General features: G+C 38.0%; 1 protein-coding gene across 1 annotated transcript in view; it reads right to left on the reverse strand.

Moving 5' to 3' along the window:
• Window positions 1-8,125: 8,125 nt before the first annotated feature.
• SUCLA2 (succinate-CoA ligase ADP-forming subunit beta) overlaps window positions 8,126-20,587 on the reverse strand; it is a 47,736-nt gene continuing 35,274 nt past the window's right edge. The window contains exons 7-11 of the mRNA XM_007186841.3: window positions 19,206-19,367; window positions 18,969-19,111; window positions 14,371-14,491; window positions 13,546-13,634; window positions 8,126-8,913 (exon numbers count right to left, since the gene is read on the reverse strand). Of these exons, the coding sequence (XP_007186903.1) occupies window positions 8,839-8,913; window positions 13,546-13,634; window positions 14,371-14,491; window positions 18,969-19,111; window positions 19,206-19,367 (590 nt within the window). The 3' untranslated portion in view covers window positions 8,126-8,838. The remainder of the gene's footprint in view (window positions 8,914-13,545; window positions 13,635-14,370; window positions 14,492-18,968; window positions 19,112-19,205; window positions 19,368-20,587) is intronic.

A 20,587-nucleotide genomic window follows, 5' to 3' on the forward strand; every position in this document is an offset into this window, starting at 1 on the left:
CCGAGAGGCTTGTCTGCTCACCCGCCAGGGCAGGCGGGGGCTGGGAGCTGAGGCTCGGGCTTCGGGTCGGATTGCAGGGAGAGGACTGGGGTTGGCGTCGTGAACACAGCCTGAAGGGGGCTAGTGCGCCACAGCTAGCCAGGAGGGAGTCCGGGAAAAGGTCTGGAGCTGCCTAAGAGGCAAGAGACTTTTTCTTCCCTCTTTGTTTCCTGGTGTGCGAGGAGAGGGGATTCAGAGCGCCCTTTAAGGGGGCTCCAGAGACGGGCGCGAGCCGCGGCTATCAGCGCGGACCCCAGAGATGGGCATGAGACGCTAAGGCTGCTGCTGCCGCCACCAAGAAGCCTGTGTGCAAGCACAGGTCACTCTCCACACCGCCCCTCCCGGGAGCCTGTGCAGCCCGCCACTGCCATGCTCCCGTGATCCAGGGACAACTTTCCCGGGAGAACGCACGGCACGCCTCAGGCTGGTGCAACGTCACGCCAGCCTCTGCCGCCGCAGGCTCGCCCCGCATCCGTACCCCTCCCTCCCGCCAGCCTGAGTGAGCCAGCGCCCCCTAATCAGCTGCCCCTTTAACCCCATCCTGTCTGAGGGAAGAACAGATGCCCTCAGGCGACCTACACACAGAGGCGGGTCCAAATCCAAAGCTGAACCCCGGGAGCTGTGCGAACAAAGAAGAGAAAGGGAAACCTCTCCCAGCAGCCTCAGGAGCAGCAGATTAAATCTCCACAATCAACTTGATGTACCCTGCATCTGTGGAATACCCGAATAGACAACAAATCATCCCAAATTGAGGAGGTGGACTTTGGGAGCAACGATATATATATTTTTTACCCTTTTTCTCTTTTTGTGAGTGTGTATGTGTATGCTTCTGTGTGTGATTTGTCTGCATAGCTTTGCTTATACCATTTTTCCTAGGGTTCTATTATTTTCTTTCTTTTAGTATACTTTTTAGCACTTGTTATCATTGGTGGATTTGTTTTTAGGTGTGGTTGCTCTCTTCTTTCTTTCTTTTTTTATTACTTTTTAAATTTTTTTTATTCTTAGTAATTATTTTTTATTTTATTTTATTTTTTCTGCCTTTTATTTTGAGCCGTGTGGAAGACAGCGTCTTGGTGCTCTGGCCAGGCATCAGGCCTGTGCCTCTGAGGTGGGAGAGCTGAGTTCAGGACACTGGTCCACCAGAGAGCTCGCAGCTCCACGTGATATCAAATGGCAAAAATCTCCCAGAGATCTCCATCTCAACGCCAAGACCCAGCTTCACTCAACGATCAGCAAGCTACAGTGCTGGACACCCTATGCCAAACAACTAGCAAGACAGGAACACAACCCCACCCATTGGCAGAGAGGCTGCCTAATGTCATAGTAAGGTCACAGACACCCCAAAACACACCACCAGATGTGGTCCTGCCCACCAGAAAGACAAGATCCAGCTTCATCCACCAGAACAAAGGCACTAGTCCCCTCCACCAGGAAGCCTACACAACCCACTGAACCAATCTTAGCCATTGGGGGCAGACATCAAAAACAACAGGAACTACGAACCTGCAGCCTGCGCAGAGCAGACACCCAACACAGTAAGTTAAGCAAAATGAGAAGACAGAGAAACACACAGCAGATGAAGGAGCAAGGTAAACACCCACCAGACCAAACAAATGAAGAGGAAATAGGCAGTCTCCCTGAAAAAGAATTTAGAATAATGATAGTAAAGATGATCCAAAATCTTGGAAATAGAATGGAGAAAATACAAGAAACGTTTAACAAGGACTTAGAAGAACTAAAGAGCAAACAAACAATGATGAACAACACAATAAATGAAATTAAAAATTCTCTAGAAGGAATCAAGAGCAGAATAACTGAGGCAGAAGAATGGAGAAGTGACCTGGAAGATAAAATAGTGGAAATAACTACCACAGAGCAGAATAAAGAAAAAAGAATGAAAAGAATCGAGGACAGTCTCAGAGACCTCTGGGACAGCATAAAACACACCAACATTTGAATTATAGGGGTCCCAGAAGAAGAAGAGACAAAGAAAGGGACTGAGAAAATATTTGAAGAGATTATAGTTGAAAACTTCCCTAATATGGGAAAAGAAATAGTCAATCAAGTCCAGGAAGCGCAGAGAGTCCCATACAGGATAAATCCAAGGAGAAACACGCCAAGACACATATTAATCAAACTATCAAAAATTAAATACAAAGAAAAAATATTAAAAGCAGCAAGGAAAAAACAAATAACATACAAGGGAATCCCCATAAGGTTACCAGCTGATCTTTCAGCAGAAACTCTGCAAGCCAGAAGGGAGTGGCATGACATATTTAAAGTGATGAAACGGAAAAACCTACAACCAAGATTACTCTACCCAGCAAGATCTCATTCAGATTCGATGGAGAAATTAAAACCTTTACAGACAAGCAAAAGCTAAGGGAATTCAGCAACACCAAACCAGCTTTACAACAAATGTTAAAGGAACTTCTCTAGGCAGGAAACACAAGAGAAGGAAAACACCTACAATAACAAACCCAAAACAATTAAGAAAATGGTAACAGGAACATACATTACCTTAAATGTAAATGTATTAAATACTCCAACCAAAAGACACAGACTGGCTGAATGGATACAAAAACATGACCTGTATATATGGTATCTACAAGAGACCCACTTCAGACCTAGGGACACATACAGACTGAAAGTGAGGGGATGGAAAAAGATATTCCATGCAAATGGAAATCAAAAGAAAGCTGGAGTAGCAATTCTCATATCAGACAAAACAGACTTTAAAACAAAGACTATTACAAGAGACAAAGAAGGACACTACATAATGATCAAGGGATCAATCCAAGAAGAAGATATAACAATTGGAAATATTTATGCACCCAACATAGGAGCACCTCAATACATAAGGCAAATGCTAACAGCCAGAAAATGGGAAATCGGCAGTACAAAATCACAGTAGGGGACTTTAACACCCCACTTTCACCAATGGACAGATCATCCAAAATGATAATAAATAAGGAAACACAAGCTTTAAATGATACATTAAACAAGATGGACTTAATTGATATTTATAGGACATTCCATCCAAAAACAGCAGAATACACTTTCTTCTCAAGTGCTCATGGAACATTCTCCAGGATAGATCATACCTTGGGTCACAAATCAAGCCTTGGTAAATTTAAGAAAAGTGAAATCGTATCAAGTATCTTTTCCGACCACAGCGCTATGAGACTAGACATCAATTACAGGAAGAACTATGTAAAAAATACAAACACATGGAAGCTAAACAATACACTACTTAATAACCAAGAGATCACTGAAGAAATCAAAGAGGAAATCAAAAAATACCTAGAAACAACAGCGAAAACACGATGACCCAAAACCTATGGGATGCAGCAAAAGCAGTTCTAAGAGGGAAGTTTACAGCAATACAATCCTACCTTAAGAAACAAGAAACATCTCAAATAAACAATCTAACCTTACACCTAAAGCAATCAGAGAAAGAAGAACAAAAAAACCCCAAAGTTAGTAGAAGGAAAGAAATAAAGATCAGAGCAGAAATAAATGAAATAGAAACAAAGAAAACAAGAGCAAAGATCAATAAAACTAAAAGCTGGTTTTTTGAGAAGATAAACCAAATTGATAAACCATTGGTCAGACTCATCTAGAAAAAGAGGGAGAGGACTCAAATCAATAGAATTAGAAATGAAAAAGGAGAAGTAACAATTGACACTGCAAGGAATACAAAGGATCATGAGAGATGACTACAAGCAACTATATGCCAATAAAATGGACAACCTGGAAGAAATGGACACATTCTTAGAAAAGTACAACCTTCCAAAACTGAACCAGGAAGAAACAGAAAATATAAACAGACCAATCACAAGCACTGAAATTGAAAAACTGTGATTAAAAATCTTCCAACAAACAAAAGCCCAGGACCAGATGGCTTCACAGGAGAATTCTATCAAACATTTAGAGAAGAGCTAACACCTATTCTTCTCAAACTCTTCCAAAATATAGCAGAGGGAGGAACACTCCCAAACCCATTCGATGAGGCCACCATCACCCTGATACCAAAACCAGACAAAGATGTCACAAAGAAAGAAAACTACAGGCCAATAGCACTGATGAACATAGATGTAAAAATCCTCAACAAAATACTAGCAAACAGAATCGAACAGCACATTAAAAGGATCATACACCATGATCAAGTGGGGTTTATCCCAGGAATGCAAGGATTCTTCAATATACGCAAATCAATCAATGTGATACACCATAATAACAAACTGAAGAATAAAAACCATACGATCATCTCAATTGATGCAGAAAAAGCTTTCGACAAAATTCAACACCCATTTATGATAAAAACCCTCCAGAAAGTAGGCATAGAGCGAACTTATCTCAACATAATAAAGGCCATATATGACAAACCCACAGCCAACATCATTCTCAATGGTGAAAAACTGAAATCATTTCCACTAAGATCAGGAACAAGACAAGGTTGTTCACTCTCACCACTATTATTCAACATTATTTTCGAAGTTTTAGCCACAGTAATCGAGAAGAAAAAGAAATAAAAGGATTCCAAATCGGAAAAGAAGAAGTAAAGCTGTCACTGTTCACAGATGACATGATACTATATATAGAGAATCCTAAAGATGCTACCAGAAAACTACTAGAGCTAATCAATGAATTTGGTAAAGTAGCAGAATACAAAATTAATGCCCAGAAATCTCTTGCATTCCTATACACTAAGGATGAAAAATCTGAAAGTGAAATTAAGGAAACACTCCCATTTACCATTGCAACAAAAAGAATAAAATACCTAGGAATAAACCTACCTAAGGAGACAAAAGACCTGTATGCAGAGAACTGTAAGACACTGATGAAACAAATTAAAGGTGATACAAATAGATGGAGAGATATACCATGTTCTTGGATTAGAAGAATCAACATTGTGAAAATGACTATAGTACCCAAAGCAATCTACAGATTCAATGCAATCTCTATCAAATTACCAATGGCATTTTTCACAGAACTAGAACAAAAAATTTCACAATTTGTATGGAAACACAAAAGACCCCGAATAGCCAAAGCAATCTTGAGAAAGAACAACGGAGCTGGAGGAATCAGGCTCCCTGACTTCAGACTATACTACAAAGCTGCAGTAATCAAGACAGTATGGTACTGGCACAAAAACAGAAATATAGATCAATGGAACAGGATAGAAAGCCCAGAGATAAACCCATGCACATATGGTCACCTTATCTTTGAAAAAGGAGGCAAGAATATACAATGGAGAAAAGACAGCCTCTTCAATAAATGTTGCTGGGAAGACTGGACAGCTGCATGTAAAAGAATGAAATTAGAACATTCCCTAACACCATACACAAAAATAAACTCAAAATGGATTAAAGACCTAAATGTAAGGCCAGACACTATAAAACGCTTAGAGGAAAACATAGGCAGAACACTCCATGACATAAATCACAGCAAGATCCTTTTTGACCCACCTCTTAGAGAAATGGAAATAAAAACAAAAATAAACAAATGGGACCTAATGAAACTTAAAAGCTTTTGCACAGCAAAGGAAGCCATAAACAAGACCAAAAGACAACCCTCAGAATGGGAGAAAATATTTGCAAATGAAGCAACTGACAAAGGATTAATCTCCAAAATTTACAAGCAGCTCATGCAGCTCAATATCAAAAAAACAAACAACCCAATCCAAAAACGGGCAGAAGACCTAAATAGACATTTCTCCAAAGAAGATTTACAGATTGCCAACACACACAAGAAAGGATGCTCAACATCACTATCATTAGAGAAATGCAAATCAAATCTACAATATCACCTCACACTAGTCAGAATGGCCATCATCAAAAAATCTACAAATAATAAATGCTGGAGAGGGTGTAAAGAAAAGAGAACCCTCTTGCGCTGTTGGTGGGAATGTAAATTGATACAGCCACTATGGAGAACAGTATGGAGGTTCCTGAAAAAAGTAAAAATAAAACTACCATACAACCCAGCAATCCCACTACTGGGCACATACCCTGAGAAAACCATAATTCAGAAAGAGTCATGTACCACAATGTTCACTGCAGCTCTATTTACAACAGCCAGGACATGGAAGCAACCTAAGTGTCCATCGACAGATGAATGGATAAAGAAGATGTGGCCCATACATACAATGGAATATTACTCAGCCATAAAAAGAAACGAAATTGAGTTATTTATAGTGAGTTGGATGGACCTAGAGTCTGTCATACAGAGTGAAATAAGTCAGAAAGAGAAAAACAAATACCGTATGCTAACACATATATATGGAATCTAAAAGAAAAAAAAATGGCCATGAAGAACCTAGGGACAGGATGGGAAGAAAGACACAGACCTACTAGAGAATGGACTTGAGGACACGGGGAGGGGGAAGGGTAAGCTGGGATGAAGTGAGAGAGTGGCATGGACATATATACACTACCCAATGTAAAATCGATAGCTAGTGGGAAGCAGCCACATAGCACAGGGAGATCAGCTCAGTGCCTTGTAACCACCTAGAGGGGTGGGATAAGGAGGGTTGGAGGGAGACCCAAGAGGGAAAACATATGGGGATATATGTATATGTATAGCTGATTCACCCTGTTATAAAGCAGAAACTAACACACCATTGTAAAGCAATTATATTCCAATAACGATATTGTAAAAATAAAAGAATGGAGCTGAATTCCCCTCTTCTTGAGGCCTGGACTTAGTGATTCATTTCTAATAGAGTGTGGCAGAAATGACAACAAGAGGAGAACATAAGTATCTGAGATTAGAACACAGAAGGAATTGTAGCTTCCTTCTTGTTCCCTTGGATCACTTGCTCTGGAGGGAGCCAACTGCCCTATCACAAGGACACTCAATCAGCCCCGAGGATAGGCGGACACAGGGAGAGACTGAGGTCAACAGCCATGTGTGGGGGCCATCTTGGGAGTAGTACTCAAACTTGCAAATAACTGCATCACCAGAACTACCATCCAGCTGAAATGCTTCCAATCTTCTGACACATAGAAATGATGAGATTAAAATTTTGTTGTTTGAAAATCACTAAATTTGGGGATAATGTATTATGCAAGAATAGATAAGTAGAACACTAGCATTACATCCTCTCTGAAATACCAAGCATTGTCTTTAATTCCTGACTAGACCCAACCAATACAAATGCCAATATCTTCTGAGCTAATCACTGGCTGGCATTCTTTGGAATGGTTTTTTTAAAAATAAAAGCTAAAGACTTGGACTTTTAATTATAACTTTATCACAATTTTAAATGGTTTAATGGCTCTGATTTAGTGTTTTAATGTATAGGCAGGGAAGACAGACCAATATATAATCATATGATATACATATAGTTGGTTTCAATATATATTTCATGTGTTCTCTATATAATTTCCCTCCCTCTCTCTCTTTGCCTCTGTCTCCCTCTCCCCTCTAAATAATTCTAGTGAAGATGAGAAAGGAGCTTGAGGAAACTGAGGTACACTGAAATTTAGAAATTTGCCCAACTTATATAGCTAGTAAGTAGTGGAGGCAAGATTCAAACCAGATTCAATTTCAAATTCTGCGCTCATAATCAATTATGCTATGCTGCCTCTCGTGTGTGTGTGTGCGTGTGTGCGCGTGTGTGTGTGTGAGAGAGAGAGAGAGAGAGAGATCATGTTTTAAGAAATAGGTAGAAGTTCTCAAATTCACCAGCATGTTTACATACATAGTCTAATGCTTGGCTGGTATTTCCTTCCATGGTACTTACACTGTTATTATCACATGGTTTTCGAACATTGTTAATAGTTAAATATCAACTGTTCTATGCAATGAAGAAAAGATGGACATGTACATACACACACACACACACACATACACAAATTGGGACACAAAGGACAATGTGGGCTTTTTGGAGAAGGTACGAGATGGCACACATGTAAACAGTAGACTTCAACTGAAATATCTGTAGATCACTTTATAATATGTAATATCATGCCCCAGTACATGATCTACAAATCAGTTATTGAGAGGTGTTTAGTGCAATGATAAACACATCACCTTCACTGTGTTTACTTAAAAAAGAAAAAAAAAACATTAATGCAAATCACATTGGGAGATTTTTTATTAATTTAAATTGACATTGTTAATTTTGTCTGCCAAGTCCTTAGTAAATATATCCTTACATGATACAAACCTACAGGTTCTTCTCAATACCACAAGATCATGAGGACTTGCAGATATCAGTGTTCTGTAATGATTAAAACAATGCTCAAATATTCACAAGTTACTTTACTGAAATACTTAAAAGAATATTCTGGGGAGTGTTTGAAAGGTCTGTTTATAAATAGTGACTTGATATATTTAGTTAGGTATTCGGTGTTGAACATAGACACTTCTTATATAAACATTGTTTTAATACACTGCTCTACTAATGAAATTAGTTATTAGATATAATACATTTCTAACACTAAAGAATAAAGCTTTGTCTTCATATTTATTTCATTCATAAGACTCTTATCAATGAAGAATGCTGTACCCAACAATAATAAACTAGCATATTGCAAGTGACATTCTGTAAAACTGAAAAAGAAAGCTGCAACAAAACAAACTAAATAACTGCATTACACATTCTTTATACAAACAGCCCATTCTGAACAGAATTAAATGCAGACCAAATGCTTTTAAAAGTTTTTGTGCCTAGACGGTAATTACAATCTTCACACACTAAAGAGAAAAGGAACAATAATAATACAGAACTCAGTATTTTTAACAATTATAACACATTTAACTTCTTCAGTCAACCACTGGGTTCTCAAATCAGATTGGCAACTGAAATTTCACATCCACCTGGGCTTGCTTGGCTAAGGTCACTATCTCAGACAGCTTTACAACCTGAAAGGAAAAAAACAAGCTTTGTCTCTATTTTCATAAAAACATAGACTCAGAATGATTGGTCAATGTAAAATTAATTGCATGTTCAGTCTTTTTCATTTAAAATATCTGGGCTATTCTGACATTGTTATAAATCACTTCACAGTCTTATAAGCATTTGCCACTCTTGAAGGATAGTCAAATCTAACACTGTTCACAACCCACACCATAACCCACACTGGATTTTATTCATATATATAATATCAGAAGGTATTAAATAGATACATATCTGATATATGTATATATCTCTGTCATGGCCTAAATTTTATCTATATTTTTTTCCTTTTTTAAAAATTATATTTCATTTACAATGTTGTGTTAGTTTCAGGTGTACAGAAAAGTGATTCTGTATTATATATATATATATATATATATATATATATATATATTCAGTTTTACATATAGCTTCTTTTCCCTTATAGATACTGAATACTGCTCCCTGTGCTATACAGTAGGTCCTTGTTGGTTATTTTTTTATATATAGTAGTTTGTATCTGTTAGTCCCAAACTCCTAATTTATCCCTCCCCATCTCCCTTTCCCCTTTGGTAACCCTAAGCTTGTTTTCTATGTCTGTGAGTCTGTTTCTGTCTTGTAAATAAGTTCATTTGTGTCATATTTTAGATTCCACATATAAGTGATATCATATGGTATTTGTCTTTCTCTTTCTGACTTACTTCACTTAGAAAGATGATCTCTAGGTCCATCCATGTTGCTGCAAATGGCATTATTTCATTCTTTTTTATGGCTGAGTAGTATTCAATTGCATATTTATACTACATCTTCTTTATCCACTCATCTGTTGATGGACATTTAGGCTGCTTCCATGTCTTGGCTATTGTAAATAGTGCTGCTATGACCATAGGGGTGCATGTATCTTTTCCAATTATGGTTTTCTCCGGATATATGCCCAGGAGTGGGATTGCTGGATCAGATGGTAGTTCTGTTTTTAGTTTTTTGAGGAACCTCCATACTGTTCTCCATAGTGGCTGCACCAATTTACATTCCCACCAACAGTGTAGGAGGGTCCCCTTCTCTCCACACCCTCTCCAGCATTTGTTATTTGTAGACTAAAATACAGACTGGCCATTCTGACCAGTGTGAGGTGATACATCACTGTAGTTTTTATTTGCATTTCTCTAATAATTAGTGATGTTGAGCATTTTTTCATGTGCCTGTTGGCCATCTGTATGTCTTCTTTGGAGAAATGTCTATTTAGATCTTCTGCCTTTATCTTTAAAGACAGAAACAGTGACTGTCTTAGCTGGATACTACAGAACACAAAGCACATCTAAATAAAAGCAATTCCCTAGTTGTCCAGTGGTTAGGACTCGGCGCTTTCACTGAAGGACCCCAGTTTAATCCCTAGTCGGGGAACTAAGATCCCGCAAGCCTCTCAGTGCAGCCATAAATAAATAAATAAATAAATAAATAAATAAATAAATAAATAAATAAATAAATCTTTTTTAAAATGTAAATAATCTTAACTTACAATGTTGGGATAGGAGCTTGGGTTTAGGAGTTAGTATTTTACTTTCTGTCAGTAAGTTAACAATTATCAAGCTGAATTCCAATGTTCTCTCTATAATCTGTCTGAGAATATCCAGCTGGTACCATACAACATATACAAATTAAACATATCTAAAACCAAACAACAGATTTAGCTTCTCTCCTCCCCAGCAGAGTAGTTAAGAGAAGGTTTTAAAGTTAGACACCTTGAGTTCAGATCCCACTCTGATGCTTATGATACATGATCCTGAATAAGTTAACTTATCTAGCCTCTGTTTCTTTATCTATAAAAATGGAGATTATTTCACCAAACTTGTATTAAATAAGATAATACTTGAAGAAAAAAAAAGGCTTAGCATTGCATGCACAATAAATTATAAATGGTAGCAGTTGCTAATATTATCATATTATTAATATTGTCATGACTTCCATAACCTCCTACTCAGTAGAAAAACACTACAGACACAACGAAAATCAACTGTTCACTTTTATCTTTCATGGTCTATTTGATCAAGCTCCTATTGATTCTTCTCCTTTCTCTCCATGTCCACAAAGCTTTTCTTAATTCAGGCTCTCATTGCAAACAAGCATATTTTCAGAGAACAGTTCTAACCTATCCATTCCCTTCACTTCACAGCTAATTATTACACTAGCCAGACTCCTACTGTCTCTCACTCTTCCCTTCAACAATTGACTCCACATCTCAAAGTCAAAACAGGCTTTCTGAAACACTTTCTCCCTACCATTCCCTTGCTCAAAATCTTAATTTAAACTCAGAACTGAGCGTAAATTCCTCTGTCTCTAAACTGCAGTTGAATTTTATTTACTAGCTAAGTTTTTTCCCAAATTATGTCCTAAAGAAGGAAATAAGACCTTTATTATTCTTATGAAAAGATATCACATTAAAAGCAAATCTCAAAAGCCTAGTTACTGATTAAACCATATAGCACCAAAGAGTATTCTGTGAAACGTCTATAAACATAGGTGGGAAAGAATCAGAAGTTCTCATTTAAAAACATCTCTGTATCTACTAGGGAGTGTGCACCAAGATATAGTGTTAAGTAAAAGAAATGAGGTAAAATACATGTTACCATCATATAATGTGGGAAAGTGGAGAGATATATGTATACGTACATCTATATGTATACACATAACATTATTTGCTTGTGTTTTTAAAAAAGTGAAAAGACGAGCAAAAAAATGCTAAGAAAACGAAAAAACTGGTTACCTATGGGGAAGGAACAAACAGGAATAGGTATAAAGGCTAGATTCTCTAAGTATACCTTGTTTTACAGTTTGCTTTGGAAATATTATAACAAAAAAATTTTTAAGCAATTCCTTTAAAATAAGTAAATGAAGCTAACCGTGCATCAAAGGTGGGATAAAACAGAGAACTGTTTCATGTGAATTTTAAAATCCAGCAAATTATGGGAAATACTTCAAAGGACAAAAAGAACTGTGCATACAAGTCTTGAACTACTTTCAGTAGTCATATTGTTGGTATTATTATTCTAAAACTGTCATGTCTGTATCGAGGGACAAAGCAAAGGAATATTTATATTAGTACAGAATGGGAAAAAAGAGAAACAGATACCAGATAAGAAAAAAAACAGTACCTTGGATTTGCATTGGAAATATTGGAAGTATGTACTCATATATTTATCTCTTTAAAAAATACATATTTTCCTAGATTTGTCTCTTAAAAGTATCTAGAAACAATGAGCAACCCAATAGTTGTAAGTACCCTTAAAGCTTAAATTGTGCTGTCTATAAACACCATCTGGCTGATTCTAGGTCTGCAGCAAGAAATGTAAAGATGAGCCTGAAAAATCTCATCATATCAGAAAGCATATCACAGGGCATGTAGGAAGGACTCAGGAGTCAACTTGAAGAGGTTCCCACTGACCAAAGGTGAGATAATCTAAGCATCAATAAAAATAACTAAAATGGACTGAACCACATCAAATATATTTAAATCCATGAGTTCAAAATAGCATGTGCATACATGCATGCATGCAACACACAACACACACACCTAAAAGCAAAAACTAAGAAACAAAAAAGCCTGGGTCACTTTAGTAGGCCATAATGGAACAAACCCATTATTTTGAAAACTGATCAATAAAACCAAAGAATTAAGTAAGTATCCTGCTTTTTCTATGAAAAATGTACTTCATGCCAACAAATAGTTGATACAAGAAAGTTTCGCTTTTTATAAGTATTCCATATAATAAATAATCACAGAGTTAGAAAATCACCACTTTGCATAAAACAAAATATTGGATCTAAGTTATGAATGTCAATGACTGCTAGTATTACAAAAAGAGAAATTATCTGACATTTATATACCTCCTTATGGAATTACACAAAATCAACCATAAAATATTCTTGCTCCCAGCTCCTCAAAATCAAATACATATATGATCAAACCTATAGATTGAACTACCAGTTTACAGGAGCAGAGGAACATGTTAAATGACACCCCATGAATACAAACATTAAAATCCAGACTATAGGAATCACTACAAGACCATCAGCCTGGTTTTTTCAACAAATAAAGTTAAGAATAAAAAAAGAGGCAAGGGAGAATCTATAAAAAGAAATTTAGTGATATATTAACCAACTGCAAGCATAGACTTATTTTGATCCTAATTCTAACAAAGAACCTAGGCAAAAAATATTTAAGAGAATCAGGGAAATTTCAACACTGACTCGATTCTTTTTTTATTAAACATAAACATAACACCACTATCCCATCTGAAACAAGTAATAATAATTCCTTTATACCATCAATACCTGTATCTTTTACAGATACATGATGATAAGTATGAAATAATATAATGTCTGGGATTTGCTTCAAAATAATCATGGGCAAGTAAGGAAGTCGGTAAGAATAAGATGAGACAAGATTGAGCATGAGCTGGTAATTGTTTAAGATGGGTGATAGGTATATGGGGTTCAATACTCCTAGTGTTTAGCTGAAACACTAAGTATTAGCAATATTAGCTGGTTCATTTTAGAATCTAAATGTTTATAAATCTTTCATACACTGCAAATTTATCCTCAGATCAACATAACCTGTTTACCATTTTAGCAGCTTCATCCAAGTCATCACAAGCAAGAATTTTAAGTCCACTGTCCGCTATCAGTGCCTTAGCATCATCCACTCGTGTACCTGGAAATGATTTATGCAAATACAGACATTTTAAATATCTACACAAAATCATTTAAAATGTTTGTCACAATATACATTTACAAATATGAAATTTCAACTAACTTCCGTCATTTAATACAAATGCTTCTAAACCAAAGAAAATACTATAAAAACCTGGAGTTACCTTGTGAAATACTTTGCCTTATCACATTAATGGTAATTCAGACAAGTAAGAATTCAAGATACACACAACAAATAAATAATGTATCAACTTACACCAAGCAAAACTATGAACAATTTTGCTCCAATGTTAGAATTTTTTTTTAAGCCACGTTTTAAAAATTCCCTACTATACTCTCATTTTAAAAATACAGCTATTGGGACAAAGTAAGAGAGTGGCATGGACATATATACACTACCAAATGTATAATAGATAGCTAGTGGGAAGCAGCCGCATATCACAGGGAGATCAGGTCGGTGCTTTGTGACCACCTAGAGGGGTGGGATAGGGAGGGTGGGAGGGAGATGCAAGAAGGAGGGGATATGGGGATATACGTATTCGTACAGATGATTCACTTCGTGATAGAGCAGAAACTAACACACCATCATAAAGCAGTTATACTCCAATAAAGATGTTAAAAAAAATATATAGCTATTTAAAACTAAATTTAAAACTAAATGAACCAAACCCCTTGGAATTATGAACTTTTAAGCAATTAGAGTTCACAGAACAACTGCAAGATCCTTTTACACTTACCTTGTAACCGTACCACAATAGGTATTTTAATTTCCAAATCCTTTACTGCCATGACTATACCCTGTGCAATAACATCACACCGCATGATTCCCCCGAAGATGTTGACCAGAATAGACAGTACCTGCCAATAAAATGTTTTAGTAGATTAAAATTTTAAGGGAATGACTATTTTTCCTTCCTTCCCAAGAAAACACTAGTATCTGTGCCTTATAATAAAAATTAACTCCGTGGAAACATTTTCAGACCAAACAGCCATACTCTCTGCATACAGCTCTCATCATTGAAATCTGTGCAGTCCACCACCCAGCAAAACTTATTTCCCCTCCTTGGGTAATTTCAAAACCTGGCTCACAGTCTCTTCTCTCCTGTCACATATTAACAAGACCTCCTGATTCCATTTACTTGTTTCCTATTAAGCATAGCCATTACCAACATTACTAACCCAGACCATGTTGTAAGACAACATCATATGCAAGATCTCCAATTTAGTCCTCATTAACTATCATCTCTTCATTTTTCCCCATCAACTCTACCAAGTTTTCACACAAACCAGGCCCTCAAAACTACTCAACATCTGTATGGCCACTCCTGGCTACACATCACATCCAAACCTCAGGGCCTATTTGGGTTGGCATTCTTTCATCATCACACTGATAGTCTGAATCGCTGTTCTTCTATCCTTTAGAAAAAAACCTTATTTGTTTTTTAAAAAGAGGCTTAGTTTATTCAGCTACACTAGAACTTCTCAACCAGTGAGATACAAATGGGTTATAGACACACCAAGATACTGTTCCCCTCACCCCTTAGAGCAGGGGTCCCCAACCCCCAGGCCACGGACCGGTAGCAGTCCGCGGCCTGTTAGGAGCTGGGCCGCGCAGCAGGAGGTGAGCAGCGGGCGAGGGAGCGAAGCTTCATCTGCCGCTCCCCACCGCCCCCCATGCTCCCCACCGCCCCCCACCCCCACCCCCGCTCCCCATCGCTGGCGTTACCGCCTGAACCATCCCCCACCCCCACCCCGTCCGTGGAACAACTGTCTTCCACGAAACCAGTCCCTGGTGCCAAAAAAGCTGGGGACCGCTGCCTTAGAGCAATTAGGAAGGTTCTGGGACAGCTGGCACCTTGAGCCAGTGGCCTCTGACAACAAGCAACCTTCCCCATGTACCTCCCGTGCCCCACTGAAATGTTACTTTCTGTGAATGCCATGACAGGAAAAAAGTTGAGACACACTGAGTTATATACTACGCATTCCTTACCTTTACCACTATTATCTCTATACTTCAAGAAATAAAGGTCTAGAATTCATAATGGAATAGAACTCACAGTGGACTCTGGCACCCTCCCATCTCACCCCCTCCCACCGCATTTGGGACAGCTACAGTATGCACCACAGGCATCATCCAGCACTTGAGCCTTAAAGTGACTGGAGCTCTACCGTGTCACTTTTACCTCCAGTCCGTATCAACTGATTACTACCAAGGACAAATCCTTGACCTGACCAGAATGAACGTCTCTAGAATATCAAATGTGTAAATCCCACTCTTGCTCAACCTCCTCTCCTTTCACTTAACGCCTTTCATCTCTAACTCTATCAAATCCAATCTTTTAAAGCCTCTAGTGCCTCAACCCCTTCCTAATCAACCAGTCTATCAGCTCTCCCCCAATCTGGCGTGCTTCACTATAGAGCCTAGAAGCCACAGCTGAGCAAATCAATGACACTGTCGTGGGCACACTCAGCTTCCTCATAGCCACTCCTCTCTCATACCCAGTCTACCTGCCATCCCCATTCAAATAATGCACGATTCCAGCCTATTAGTTTATCCATTCCAACTTCAAGAAAAGCAAAAGAGTGGGAAAAAACAAAACCAAACACCAAACCTGTGAAACACGAGCATAACCTGAAGAGCAGTATAATGATTCATCAGCAATAGTCTGACTCATACCTTAGGAATCTGACTCATACCTTTCAACTCTCTTCATGAGCCTCCTATCCCACTTCAAACTCCCTAACTTCTAGCATATGATCTTCCTTTTCCAGTAATACCTTAAGGAGTAACCTTCTCTCCAAAACTAACCTCATCACTAATTACTGTACTGTATCTCCTCCAGGTCTTCACTCCTTTAGCTACGTTCACTCTCTTCTTCATCTTCAAATCTCTTCTCCAGCTAGAAACAGCCCATCTTCTTGGTCTTCTGCATAAACACGCATACACCCACAGCTCTTCTCAAGCCGATCTCCACTCAACTGCGAGCACTAGGTCCTTCTGTGCCTCCTCAGACCCCACCGCCGAAGGAGTAACTCTCCTGTGTGACTCCACACCCTCAGTTCCCGATCACAACTCAACCCACTGCGGCCTGGCCTCTGCCCCCCTCTCCTCTCTTTCATCATCTAACACTACTGCCCATTCCCTTACTTCTCAGAACTCTTCACCCTGGCCTTTGATGTCACCACTCTCTCCTGATCTGCAACTATCTCTTGTCAGTTTGTTCTCTCCCTCTTTTATTGGGTCTTCCTTCCTTATTCAATCCTTCAGCACTGGGTGGGAGGAGCCAGGTTCCATTCTTGGTTTCCTCAAATCACTTGCATGAGTCATATCACCAATGCCTAACACTTCAACTTTTCTCAATGTACTGAGGACTCTCAAATACACATCTGACCATTATAGGAAGAATATCTTTACAACTATCTACCAGGTATAATCACCACAGGGCAAACTTAACACATTCATTCAAAAATACCAAATTTCTTTACTTTGCCTCTGACAGCACAAAAGATATCACCAACCAATGATTCTCTGCAGCCAGAAGTCCTAACCAATCCCTCACCATGCCACGCCCAAAAAGGAAAAAAATGAACTTAAGGATTCTATCTCAGCAGTGTAGGTTTCATTGCTTTATTCTTACTGACACTGCCTTTGTTATGGACCTCTTCATCCTTCCAAACAAGCAGGTATAATAACCAAATTGATCTCTCCTGCCAGTGTCTCCTTATTCTCCTTTTCACCCTTTACTAGCAGAATTACCTTCTTTTTTAAAAATAAAAAAACAAAAAGGTAAGGAGTTGATATATGTATTTGTAAATGTGCTGGGGTAGAAGTGTTAAATTCAAAACTCCTTAGCTATAGATACAGGGATCTTCACAACTTGGGTCTCAATTTGCCAACATTACTTCTTATCATTCATCCCAATAATGCTATATCTTTATGCATAAGCATCTTACCAATCCATGAACACAGTGGCCCTCTCTGGACCCCATGCCTCTGCACATTTCCTTCCCCTTGCCCAACTCATTCAATTCTCAACACAGTTCAAGGTATCTTGATCCCTACCAATGACAAATTCTCAGTCTAAATTCAGTAAGACTAGTTTACATGAAGGCCATTATCTTATTTCCATAAGCCTTAAAAAACCCACATTGGTCACACAGTAGATATATTCCTTAAAAAAAAATCTGATGAATGATAATATGTCTGTTTCTTGGATCACAATGCTTCACATCTCTTGTATTCTGATAATCATTTATAAATTCATAATTATAAATTATGGCATATCTATATATGACAGATTATGCAAACATTACAATGAGTGTTTTAGAATAATACTTTACACAAAAAGTGCTCAAGAGATGTTAGCAAAAAAAGACTCAAAATGTGTGTATTAAAAGATATATATATGAATGGGTGAAATATATGGCATGTGAATTATATCTTTTTTTATTTTTGGAAGCTGGGTTTTTTTTTTTTTTGGTTTATTTTTATTTTTATTTATTTTATTCATTTATTTTTGGCTGCACTGGGTCTTTGTTGCTGCGTGTGGGCTTTCTCTAGTTGCGGTGAGCGGGGGCTACTCTTCCTTGTGGTACACAGGCTTCTCCTTGTGGTGGCTTCTCTTGTTGCGGAGCATGGGCTCTAGGCACGCAGGCTTCAGTGGTTGTGGCACGCAGGCTCAGTAGTTGTGGCGTGCGGGCTCTAGAGCGCAGGCTCAGTAGTTGTGGCACACGGGCTTAGTTGCTCCACAGCATGTGGGATCTTCCCGGATAAGGGCTCGAACCCGTGTCCCCTGCATTGGCAGGCAGATTCTTAACCACTGCGCCACCAGGGAAGCCCCGTGAATTATACCTTAATAAAGCTGTTTCTAGAACGATACATATGCAATGTGTATGAGTGTATGTGTGAAACATATAAGCATTAACAAGTCTTAAAGAAAATAAATCAAATCAATAGTAACAAAAGTTATGTCTGGATAGAATTAAAGATGATTTTTATTTCCTTTTTAGCTTTACAGACTTTCCAGATTTCTGGCTTTTTTGGTCAACTAACATCTCCAAAATTTTTTCTATAGTAATGGGTTCTCATGCCAAATCACTACCATTTATAGTATTATCTAATACCATCCAGTATTTCTTCACCTTGTTTTCTAAATCACAATGAGAAAGTTTATCTTTCTTTCTTGCTAACTTTTATTTTATTGATTTCAACAAATTTTTCCAAACTATTGAGGACTTTTGAATTTTAACGCTCAACTACTATAACGACCACATTTACTAATTAATCAAGTTACTTCTCGCCATTCAAATTCTAAAACACAAGTTCTGCCCCTACCTTTTTATCTGAAGTGATAAGTTTAAATGCTTCTGTTACTTGATGGACTGTGGCACCACCACCAACATCAAGAAAGTTGGCTGGAGTCCCTCCATGAAGCTTTATTATATCCATTGTGGCCATTGCCAAGCCAGCACCGTTTACTATCAAGAAGGGAAAATGATTTGTATAAGCAACAAACAAAGAAAATAAATTAAGCTTAGCCAATCCAACTCTTAACACAAAAACAGGTGGTACCTAGACAGCCTATATTTCCATCTAGGCCAATGTAGTTGAGATCTGCCTTAGCTGCATCTTTGTCCCTTTCATCTTCCTGGGTCCAGTCCTGTAGGTCAAAGATTTTCTTCTGGCGATAAGCTGAATTAGAATCAAAATTGATCTTTGCATCCATACATAGCACTTTGAAGGAAAAAAAGAAAGTGATGTTAATTTCAAGATAGACACAATAAACTATACAGTAACCAAATGTTTTTGACTTCAGAAGAAAAATACATTTTGTTACTTACTGAAAGTATTTCAATTTATGTTCACAATTAATTCAAACTGTTTCTTGAAAAAGAATATGTGAGAATTAAAACTGCCCCATCAAAGTTACTGGTTCTACACCTATCCTAAGCAACAGATAAAGAAGGGGAAAAAAAAACCCTCAAAAGCATTTAATTTTCTTTTTAATTACCAAGAATTAACTGTCCATGCTCCTAGCTAACTCCTTTGCTTGGGCCCAGGGTCTCAACTCAAGGGGATTGTTCCACTAATTCTGTCTTTCCTGCACTGTAAATTCCATCCCACCCCACCTTGCTATTGGCTAAATCAAACTGACCTGTAAAAATGCTGTTCTTTCCCCCACCTTAATAAAAAGAAAGAAAAAACTGTTTACTCCCTACCTCCCCCCACCACCTTACTCTCCTCTTTGTATACAGCATAACTCACGGAAAGAGTTGTCTCTTTAAACCTGGGGTCAGCAAACTATGGCCTATGGGCCAGATTCAGCCTGTGCCGGATTTTTTATGGCCTGTGAGCCTATGAAGGGTTTTATATTTTTAACAGGTTATGAAGAAGAAAGAAGAAAGAAAGGGTAAAGGAAGAAAGAGAAGAACAAGTAGAGAAACAGCAGTAACTGAAACTACATCTGCCAAGCCCTGCTTAAAAAACTCCCTGTACCAAGTTTTTCTCCTGCCATTCTCTCTTTTTTTTTTTCTTTTTGCCATTCTCTCTTAAATCCACTCTAATCAGGCTTTTACCTCCAGCACTCTACCAAAATGGCCCTTATGAAGGTTAATTCTCTGACTTCATCTTTCAATATGTACTCTATCCCTTCCTTGCTCCAATGTAACTACAACTTTCTCCTTATTCCTGAACAGATAGAGGCTAAAAGAACTGAGCAGTTTCAGCTGCTGCACAAAACAAGAGACAAAGTTTAGAGTCAGCCAAGTTAACTATTAACAACAAAAACCAACATTCTTTCAGAGGAAGATGATAGAATTCAGTCTCCCAAAATGTCTAGTATACAACTAGAAATTACTAGATCTGTGAAGAAACAGGAAAATGTAACCAACAGCAAAGAAACAAAGCAGTCAAGAGAAACCAAACTCAAGATGACTCAAATTTTAAAGTATCAG

This window comes from Balaenoptera acutorostrata, chromosome 18, assembly GCF_949987535.1.
Source record: "Balaenoptera acutorostrata chromosome 18, mBalAcu1.1, whole genome shotgun sequence".
In the NCBI taxonomy this organism is placed as follows: Eukaryota; Metazoa; Chordata; class Mammalia; order Artiodactyla; family Balaenopteridae; genus Balaenoptera; species Balaenoptera acutorostrata.